At 36.9% G+C, this 11,185-nt stretch overlaps 2 protein-coding genes across 2 annotated transcripts; both read right to left on the bottom strand.

The window, feature by feature from the left end:
* Nucleotides 1-1,190: 1,190 nt before the first annotated feature.
* On the bottom strand, nt 1,191-4,187 carry LOC309489544 (endonuclease domain-containing 1 protein). The gene is made up of 2 exons (XM_082158362.1): nt 3,782-4,187; nt 1,191-2,871 (listed from the first exon to the last, which is right to left on the bottom strand). The coding sequence occupies exons 1-2, from the start codon at nt 4,085-4,087 to the stop codon at nt 2,263-2,265; spliced, it is 915 nt and encodes a 304-aa protein (XP_082014488.1). The 5' UTR covers nt 4,088-4,187; the 3' UTR covers nt 1,191-2,262.
* Nucleotides 4,188-7,768: 3,581 nt separating this feature from the next.
* On the bottom strand, nt 7,769-10,381 carry LOC309489545 (endonuclease domain-containing 1 protein). Its single transcript, XM_082158363.1, has 2 exons — nt 10,003-10,381; nt 7,769-9,482 (listed from the first exon to the last, which is right to left on the bottom strand). Exons 1-2 carry the CDS (start codon nt 10,318-10,320, stop codon nt 8,886-8,888), a joined length of 915 nt encoding a protein of 304 aa, XP_082014489.1. The 5' UTR covers nt 10,321-10,381; the 3' UTR covers nt 7,769-8,885.
* Between the last annotated feature and the right edge of the window lie 804 nt (nt 10,382-11,185).

Here is an 11,185-nt window from a genome sequence, read left to right on the forward strand (position 1 = left end):
CCTTCTGAGCACCTTATTGCGACTCGGATGTTGTATATTTGGACCCCATGTTGATTTTAGACTGAGGGACATGTGTTAAAGTCCCTGGCCTGAGGCTCTGTAATAGTTATGGAGATAGAAGGCACCTGATTCAAAGGTGTGTTTTCCTGATCTGGGATCAGAGGTCTTTGATCATTTACATTGGGCCACGTGTGCAAAGTCTTTCAGAACAGACTCCATAGTACTTCCATCTTGCACAGAAACCAGCAGCTAAGAAAGAAAAAATAATATATTTCTTTATTTCCTTGAGTTCATTCAGCATTGCTGGCACTATAGATGCAAAATTACAACGACAGTAATAGTATTAACCAAAGACAATTTACAGAAAGGAATACAAAGGAGAATATGTGATAGAGAGAGAGAGAGAGAGAGAGAGGAGAGTTAAGGCTTATTCAGCCTTGTTAGCTTCATTTGTATATCCATCCTCATTTGTGTCTCTCTGAGATTAGATTACAGCCTTAAGAAATGAAAGGAATATCACCCAAATTTGCTAATCTCACTTAGATAGTATTACGTTTCCAGTGGTCAATCATTGAAGACTTGTCCTATATGTGACCTGGGAAGTATTGTGGACTTTCATAAAGGCTGCATTTCCATTTCTGTAAGTGTTGGAAGCCATTTATTCTATTTTAAAGGGAAAATATAACTGGATCATAGCTAGTTATTCAGGCAGAATATATCACAATGGAACTGTTGTACAGAATAACAGCAAGATGTGGGCAGATATTCTTGTATGACCATTTCTAGTTTTCAAGGCCCTTTATAAACCACTGTCACTGCAAATGTACACAGGCTTACAACTATCTTCCAAATTCATCTACTATTCACATCTTTTACCATGCCATTTTTATCCTTTTCATCCTTAGAATGATGACCGAACATTTGAGAACTGACAAAATGCAGTTTTTAATCCTAAAATTATAAACTGATCAACTGAACATTGGTGAAAGAGAGATGGAGACACTTTCACTGTGTTTTCTTAATCTGATTTAAAGAGATCATAATGATAATTCATTCTCTTCATAACTCATTCTCTTCCTGTTTCTCACAATGTTATATTGATATGATACAGTGTCTGTTACTGAAAATTATTCCTGATATTAATTGTATAAAATTGTAATCAAGTGAAAGTAATGATGAAATTCGACTAGAATTGTCCTTAGGTTTTTATTGGTTTGTATCAGTCATGTTATATTGAAACAACAAGGATGGTAAAATGTGACATGTCAGGGTTTTATTTTTTACACTCCATCTTTATAAAGATATACCACCTGTTCATCCTTAAAAAAAAACACAAACTAGAACTTCAGGAGTGTCAGTGAATTACGTAGCATTTATATGCAAACTGAGGCACTTTGTCACGGTTACTCTGTGCATATATAGGATGATTACTGTTAAGATAAAAGCAATAAAATAGTTGTAAGAAGAGAGCTGACAGGAAAAAGATTTACATACGAAATCATTGTTTCAAAGCGTAACATGATAAATTTCCCTTAAGTATTCTCAAAATATGAATAATGAATTAAAATTATTTTTAGGCATATACACTAACGTTTAAAAGTTGGGGGCTGGTAAGTTTTTTTTATGTTTTAGAAAAAAGTATTTTATGCCGACCAAGGCTGCATTTATTTGGTGGGGGGAAAAACAGTTAAACAGTTTAAAATGTAATATAACTTTTATATTTGAATATATTTTAAAATATATTTTATTCCTGTGATGCAAAGCTGAATTTTCAGCATCTTTGCTCCAGTCTTCAGTGTCACATGATCCTTCAGAAATCAGTCTAATATGCTGATTTGGCGCTCAAGAAACATTTATTATTATTATCAGTGTTGAAAACAGTCGTGCTGCTTAATATTTTTGTGGAAACCGTGACAGGCCAACATCTTTTTTCAGGATTCATTAATGAATATGAAAGTTCAAAACAACAACATTTATTTGAATATAAATCATTATAAATGTATTTACTGACACTTTTGACCAACTTAACGCATCCTTACTGAATAAAAATGTTTTTTTTTTTTTTTTTTTATCTTACTGACCCCAAACTTTTGAAGTAGTGTGTAATATTGCAATCCACTAAATGTAACATTCTGCAGATTGTCAAATTTAGTTGTTATTTCAACTCTTTTTCTATAATGAAATACACAGTGAAGCTACAGGAAAGAAAAAAGCAAGAAAAACGAAACCACAACCAAAGCTATAAGCTGGAGGCAGGTAGGATCATTTGATATGATGAAGGTTTGGAGGAAGAGGTGAAGGTGAGATGCAGTTATCATAGAACAGCTGGAAGTTCTTGTCTACAGCCATTCTGTTTGTCAGGTAACTCTCCAGATCCAGCACTGAGAGCTCTTGGACTGTGTTCCCCTCCTTTGCATTCTTGGCGAGGGCCGCTTGGGTCGGGAAGAGGACGCGCACGATGTGTGGCGCGTTGCGGTCGTAATCGGTGCAGCAGTAGGCAGACCACACATCTTCGGGGATGCCAACACGGTCCTGGTTGTTGCGTCGGATCATGTTTCCGGTAGTGGTAACCCCAGTTACGATGTAGGCTGTGCCCCGGCAGAAGTTGTTGAGGCGCACACGGATGCGCTCTTCGTACTGGCGCCACGGACCGATGTTGAACTCGCGGATTTCTGGGACGACGTTGGTGAGCGTGTAGGTAGCCGCTCGGTCCTGGGGGTCTGACTGGTGCTGGTCTGGATTCAGATGGCCTCGCTCGTACAGAACCACGTCGGAGTAGTCATCCAAAACCGCCTGGCTGTCCTCAAACTTCATGTGTAAGTATCCGGTGGGGAACGGCAACATGTTCCCATTCCCATCAAGCTCTGCAAGCTGGGAAAGTAAGACACCACTTCATTAAAATCATAACAAAGAAAGCCATTCCTCAACACTCTTAGAAAGAAAAGGTAGGCCTACAAAAGGTGTCACTGGGTACCATTTCCTACACCTTTGAACCCCATAAAGGGTGCATATTCGCACTTTAAAAGTACATATTATTAGTACTAAAGTGTACCTAAATGGTACATGATGGGTAGTAACTGATTATATGTAATCCAGATCACGTAATCGGATTCCAAAAATTAAACACTTGTAATTTGAATATTTGGTTGCACTTTATTTTACAGTACTTACAGTGTACTTTCCTAAGAATGTACTGGGTAATATAAGATAACTACATGGGTTTAGGTTAGGTTAAGGAGTAGGTTCAGGGTTAGTACCTAGTTATTGCAATTACTATAATTACATACAATAAGTACATATTATGTACATGGGGAACAGGATTGTAAAATAAAGTGCTCCCTAATAGGTAACACTTTATTTTACAGTGTAATTGTTACATATGTTACAAGTAATAACTATAAATTATGCATAACTACATGCAACTAACCCTAAACTAAACCCTAATCTAGTACAGTAAGTAAATGTAGTTGCTTAATATTACTCAGTATTTAAATGTATACAGTAATTAGTGTAACAAAGACACTTTAAAATAAAGTGTGACCATTTTTTTTGTTGGTTTAACGTAAAAAGTAAGTTAGCTGATTGCCTTACAATTTTGAGTTCACTGAAATAAAAAAATTGAGGTAATACAATGAAGTAACTCAAAATATTATGTTATCTTAACCACATTAATTATTTAAGTTGATTTGATACAACATAAAAAGTTGTGATATTAGTTCGTTTTAAAAGGGTGCTGCCCCAGTGACAGCTTTGTGTAAATTATTTCCTGAGAGATTCATACCTGAGGCTCATACATCCAGGGGTAGTCCACACGCCGATCACCCTCTGTTTTCTTGAAGGAGTACGCAGAGTAAACTGGGATGCGGTTTTTGGTGTCGTACAGGGTCACGAATCTGGGTTTGTCGGCATAGCGCTGGCAGATCTTCTTGAGACTGACATCTCTGAAGCCGCGCGGTGGGGTGCCCATATACAGCGAGTCCTTGCATCTCTCAACATGGTTGAAGTCGTCAACCACGGTTGCAGTTCCCCGGTGTTCGGAGAGCCACATTGTGATGACAAGGGCCATAAAGATGACTGAGGAAAGCATTTTAAGTCAAAGGATCTTACTGACGGTCTTACGCGAGTGTTTCTTTGATAGAGTGAGCCAAGTGAGAGAAAGTCGAAGCTGGTTCCTTTGAATAGCTCTGACTAGATAAGCAAAACAGAACTAGTGAGACTTTGCCTAAACGAGAAGAGCGGAACAGCTTTACGCCTGTCCTCCAGGTGAAGGATACAAGGATAGCCTACAACACTGTAACATTCTAACACATTTCCACGTTGCTATTTTAGAGAAAAAGAAGCACCCTCTCAATTTCAACTGCTTTTTCTCCAGCAAATTTCTTAACGTGTAAATATTTGTATGAACACAAAAGATTTAAGAACTGAGACATAAACTAAACAAAGAGCGTCGAACGTTTCTATTTCCAATGTGTTTTGCAGCGGTGAGCAGTGTAGCCAATCGCAGACATGTCTGTTGAGTTCTTGAACTCATTGGCCAATCAGAGGTGTTTAATTTAGTCATAATCCACTCAGTGCTCAAAACGCCAGTGTTTATATATATATTTTTTTTAGTAGCCTACTGAATTCTGCATGCTCGTGAATCCTCTCATTATAATTAACAAAGCGTAAACGCGATGTAAATAAGAGCTCATTGTGCAGTGTAAACAGCTTAATTCATTTTAACAGAACTTTGTGAGATCACGATTGACTGAAGTGAGTTTTTCGTGATTATAAGAGAAGAGCTCTGTGTTTTTTCTTGGCTATACAGGTGCTGGTCATAAAATTAGAATATCATCAAAAAGTTGAATTATTTCAAGAATTCAACTTAACAGGTGAAACTAATATATTATATAGACTCATTACATGCAAAGTGAGATATTTCAAGCCTTTATTTGTTATAATTTTGATGATTATGGCTTACAGCTTATGAAACCCACGAAATCAAAATCCCAGAAAATTAGAATATTACATGAAATCACACAGTAATTACACAGTAATACCATGGTCATTGAACCAGGTTTTGGTTATTTTGGCAGTGTGGGCAGGTGCAAATCCTGCTGGAAAATGAAGGAAGCATGAAGTGCTCTGAAAATGTCCTGGTAGACGGCTGAGTTGACTCTGGATTTAATAAAGCACAGTGGACCAAAGTCCTCTTTTCTGATGAGAGCAAATTTTGCATCTCATTTGGAAACCAAGGTCCCAGAGTCTGGAGGAAGAATGGAGAGACACACAATCCAAGATGCTTGAAGTCCAGTGTGAAGTTTCCACATTCTGTGTTGGTTTGGGGAGCCATGGCATCGGCTGGTGTTGGTCCACTGTGCTGTCCACTCAACACAGCCGTCTACCAGGACATTTTCAGAGCACTTCATGCTTCCTTCAGCAGACAAGCTTTATGGAGATGCTGACTTCATTTTCCAGCAGGATTTGCACTTGCCCACACTGCCAAAAGAACCAAAACCTGGTTCAATGACCATTTATACTGTGTAATTACTGTGTGATTTCATGTAATATTCTAATTTTCTGGGAAGCTGTAAGCCATAATCATCAAAATTATAACAAATAAAGGCTTGAAATATCTCACTTTGCATGTAATGAGTCTATATAATATATTAGTCTCACCTGTTAAGTTGAATTCTTGAAGTTCAACTTTTTGATGATATTCTAATTCTATGACCAGCACCTATAATCCATTAAGAAATTGAATATTATAAATGACAAAATGATTAAATGTTTAGTTTCAAATTATTAAATTGGTTGTAAATAAAAATCATTATCCCCCTGTTTCAAAGACAAGTCTTAAGATATAGTCCCAGACTAAAATGCAGAATAAAATGTTTGAGCTGTTTTTCAGCTGAAAGCAACTTGCACTGTCTTATCTTAAAATATGTCAGTGCCATTGTTTTGTCTCAAGATGCACACCAGTAATGCTTTTTTTTCTAGAACACGTTTATAAAAGCTACTTAAATGCCCTAATTGAACTAAGGCCTAATCCTGGCTTAATCTAAACCCTGTCTGTGAAATCGGGCCGTTAATTATACAAGAAAATATTTATATATTGTGTTAGGTATAGACTTCTATATTATTCACTCAATTAATTGCTGAATTTGCACAATTCCATAGACATGTTGTGAAGGGGTAAATATATTCCAAAATATGAGACAGCGAATAAGTGTTACGAAAGTAAATAAACACATAGTTGGTGTGATGGGGCCTCATACCTGGCCCCTAAATCACTAAGTCTGGCCCTGCTCTTTAACCAAGGCATTTGCAAGTTCTCGAACACGTCTGGGGGTACATATATTTACACGTGGTTTGGCAATGCAAGGACGATCAGCTGTTTTTCCTGTCTCCCTGTAGCACTGTCTTAGGCATCTTACATTACGGACACTGCAGTTTATTGTTCTGGCCACACACACACACACATATATATATATCTAAAAGAGAAGAAGAAAAAGAAGAAAACGTACATATATACGTATATTAATCAAAAAAGTTTTTTTTTTTTTTTTTTATCAACCAGCAGCTTTCTTTGGAAGGAGTAGGCTAATCATTAAAATGAGGGATAGACATGATGGTTCAGGCAAATACTGTGCAGAAACCTTATCACATATTCCCAGAACATTGTATACGCAGGTCCTCTTTTCTGTAGAGCTAATCGTCTTTATGGGTGACTCGGCTGTCTTGTAACATGTAAATCAGGTTATTCTATAGTCCCGATCTTGAGAGAACAAACAGTCCTCAGTAGAGTGTGAAGAGGTGATAAACCTGTCTGAATGGAGTATGTGTCCTGTGTGAACAAGGGATTAGGAAGAAATGGGGCTCCTTCTTTTTAATTGTTTATCTGATATTTCACAAGCTATCTCATATTCATACCATTGTTTATCTTGCATGCACACACAAAAGCAACTTTTTACTTTGAATAGAATCAGTAGACAGTGTACATTGAAGGGGGTGGATTGGAATCCACTGCTGCTTCAATGGATATGTATGAGTGATTATATTCATATTTTTCCTTCTAAATATCAAATGAGTTGAATGACTTCTTTGGAGATTTTACTTTGTTATAGAAGTTACCAGTGTGATTACTGAAATGTCGGTGTGTGTGTTAGTCTTCTTGGTTACAGGTTAAGGAACCACTGGCATTATTGGAGATTGACTGAGTTGTTATTCTGGACATGTTGGCGCCCAGCAACCCAAATCTGCGACCTTGAAGGTCACGACGTGTCTAACTTCAGGGTCCGAGTTTCAGCTGCATAATCGATGCAGATATGCTTCAGTCTATCTGTATATGTGTGGAAAATTACTGTTTATCTTTTTCTTAGCCAATGATACTCATTCAACCTGAAGCAAGGACATAGCTTAGACCTTGGAAATGGTATAACTGCTGTGATCTTTGTAACTGTAAGCGGGACGGCCTACGAACTCCTGTGTGAGTCTTGAAGCTGACTTCTGTTGATGAAACTGCAAATTATCTTCAGTAAAACTTTTCTTCAATTTATTATAATTCTGACTCCAGGTCTTCTTTCAAACATCTAGTCCTTGGGTCCTAAACTGTTACCCCCGAACAACATATTAAATTGATCAAGCAATATGAGTTTGATATCAGCTTCATTTGTTGTTTGATTTTGAAAATATCTATCCAGAACACCCGCCTTTTATGTTGTAGACCCATGTTTTTCATGTTGTTGTTTTTTAATATTGGTTATTGACAGACTGCAAGCACAGAGAGAAGATTAAGTGGTCAATTTTTATTTTAGAAGAGTTACAGTATTCAGATAAATTGTCAGAAACATGATTACCAAGTGAGAAAAGATTAGTTGTTGCAGTTTCATAAAGAAGTTAATGGACCAAATAAAACTCCTGAGGCCCCAGATGATTATAGTCATTACATCTCTCTCATTTTATCTAAAATTTCTGTCCTCTCATGGATAAATATTCTTCATTTGTAGATTTAAAATATCTCTGAAACTTAAAACTTCATTCTACCAGTCAAGGCTAAAAGAAATGGATACAGATTTTACCCTTCAAATGAAACAAACAACAAAAAAGGATGAAAAGTAAATCCGGGTCACTACCATCCAAAAGTTTGGGGTCAGAGTACCGGCAACATGTGATAAGTGCCAGTACGCGAGAGTACGCTAGAAGTGCCAAACACTGAGCACAACTGTTTTCAACATTGATAATAGTAATAAATATTTCTTGCGCAGCAAATCAGCATATTATTTTCATTATTATTCTTTTTTTCAAATCAGCATATTAGAATGATTTCTGAAGGACACGGAAAACTGGGACTAATGATGCAGAAAATTCGGCTTTGGGTGGCAAAGGAATAACAGGAATAAATGACCATAATAGACTTGATTAAAAAATCTTACTGACCCCAAACTTTTCAATGTTACACAAATATTATTTTCATAATTTGTTATCACAACTTTTTATCTTTTGTCAAATCAACTTAGATAATTAATGTGGTTCAGATGACATTATATTTATAGTTTCTTTTTATTAAACCAATCTACTTCATAGTATTAACTCAAATAAAAAATGTAGATGAACTCCAAATTTTAAGGCAACCAGGTAACTTAATTTTTAAGTTAAACCAACAATATTTTTTTAGTACTGTAGATGCGTCGATGATTTTCTAAAGAACTCAGAATGTTTTATGTGGAACCTAAAAAGTATTTTTCTGTGCCATCAGGTTGTAAAGCCCTTATTCTAAATCTAAATTCAAAATTTAAGAGTGTATGGGAGACTATTCTACAGAACACAACTGTAACAGCTGAAAGATATGAAAATCTGTATATGAATTAAGGGATCAACATGATAGACAAGTAACTTAAAGACACCTAAGTCTTGCCAGTCATTATGACATTGTTAGGCTCACAATTCTCAAAGAAAATCTGAAACCTCTTGTCCACAAAGGTGTTCCTCTTCAGAAAATCTTCCAGTTGCTGCACGGACATCTCTATGACCTCCGGTCCTCCTTTCTCGTTGAGGCCTTGGGATGCGAAAGCAGGGAATTTGGATCGTTCATCAAACGGGGCGTTGTGATCGTAGTCTACGCAGCAGTATGCCGACCACAGGTAGGTAGGAACGGCCACTCGGTTGATGTTGTACCTACGGATCATCCTTCCAGATGTGGTGACCCCAGTGACTATGTATGCCGTACCGCGGCAGTAGTTGTTGAGTCGACGGCGGATGATGTGCTCGTGGTATTTCCAGTGGCCGATGTTGAACTCGCGGACCTGTGGGACCACATTGGTCAGGGTGTATGTGGCCGCCTTGTCATCGGGGTGAGCCTGGTGCTCATCTGGGTTCAAATGACCTCGCTCGAAATCGACAGTGTTCGAGTAGTCTTCCAAGATGGCCTGGGTGTCTGAAAAACTGCCGTGGACATCTGGAGGGAATGGCTGCATCTCACCAGAGTCCGATGTTGTGGAGAGCTGTGTGCGTATGAATCAAGTGAATACACTTGTAGAAAATATATAACAGTTTTTAAATAGTAGGTGCATCAAATATTTACCATTTGAAAAAATATCTACAACCAGCCTAAGATTTTTTGATTGTTTGGCACTTTTCATAGTCAAGCTGGGAGACCATCTTAAACCAGCAAATGACAGCAACCTACTACAAACAGCTTAAACCAGTCTAAGATGGTTGCTCGTTTTAGCTGGTTTGCATTGGTCTCACACCTTGGCTAAGATGGTGTTCAACTGATTTAGTTGTTCGACAGTCTGTCCACCATAGTGTCCAAAGCCAATCTAAAACCAGCCAACAGACCAGGCTGGGAGACCAGATAAGACTAGAAGAACCAGTTTAAGCTGGTTTGTGTGTTTTTTTCCTCAGCAGGGTGTTGAAGAGAATTCACATTGTGCCTTTTTATGCATCGAGACTACACAACTATTGATTCCAGTGATTATTTAAAACTTTCCTAAAGTTCAAGTTCACCAAACTGTTTATTACCTGAGGCTCGTACATCCAAGGAACGTCAACCTTCTTGAAGCCGTCGGAGCGTTTGAAAGTGTAGGCAGAATACACCGGGATGTGATCCACCACATCATACAGACTGACATACCGAGGCTTACCGTTGTAACGCTGACAGATCTTTTTAAGTGACCGGTTCTCCAGACCCCGTGGGGCGGTGCCCATATACAAAAATTCACGGCATTCTTCTGAAAAATCTTTCTGCACTTCTGAGCGCACAGTCACGAGCAGAAAGTAGAGAAACACCTGCAAAACAGTCCGGTGATCCATTACATTGAAATGAAACACCGCTCTCATTAGAAATCTCCTTTGAATGACACCTTAGAAAGTGTCCCGGCGTGCTCATTTTTCATACAGCAATGATAGTCAAATAACTGCTCGCCACTCACCACTCACCAACGCTCGTTCTCACCAGCCTTATGGAGTAGCCTATGAAATATATCTCAAATAGTTTTACGCAGAAATATAATATATAAAATATAAGGTAACCTATAATAAAGATGTTATGTATAAATATAAGATCTCATAAATAAAGATGGCTTAAATTTAAAAGGCTTAAAAGCTTTTCATTAATTAATAGGCTAAATTGATATAGTATAATGATAAATAGTGATTAAAGACTATATTAATACATAAATAAATGGTTAAATTTCTTATTTCCCTTTTAAATTGTATTTTGAAATTCCACTATTTATTTACGAATTCACTGATGTAGCCTATTCTTAAATGCTGGGGTTTTTTTGTAAATCCCTTTTTAATTTGAATAATTTATTAATGGATTAATATTTCATCTATAAATTATTTTTTTGTAATTGCTTTTATTCCCTTATTATTTTTTTTATTAATTACTTTGCAATTGTATTTTACTTTACAATGTTTATTTTAATGAATTCATTATTTAATTTTAATGAATTGCATTAATGGGCAAGCAAATGTATTAATGCCTATTTTTGCTGTGCAATTGGTTATTCATTAATGAAATGCTTTATTACTATTTCCATGACACTTGTGGTCCTTCATAGGCTACACTTGTTCTCTAATGTTGTATTTTTGTTATCCTAATCGTAGTTTTGCTCATATAAAAAAGTCATGCAACATACAAAAATAATAATAGTATTAATTATTAAAATATAATAACCCAGCAAGCAATTTCGCATTTAAA

Source organism: Leuciscus leuciscus (assembly GCF_965113295.1).
Source record: "Leuciscus leuciscus genome assembly, chromosome: 24".
NCBI lineage: Eukaryota > Metazoa > Chordata > Actinopteri > Cypriniformes > Leuciscidae > Leuciscus > Leuciscus leuciscus.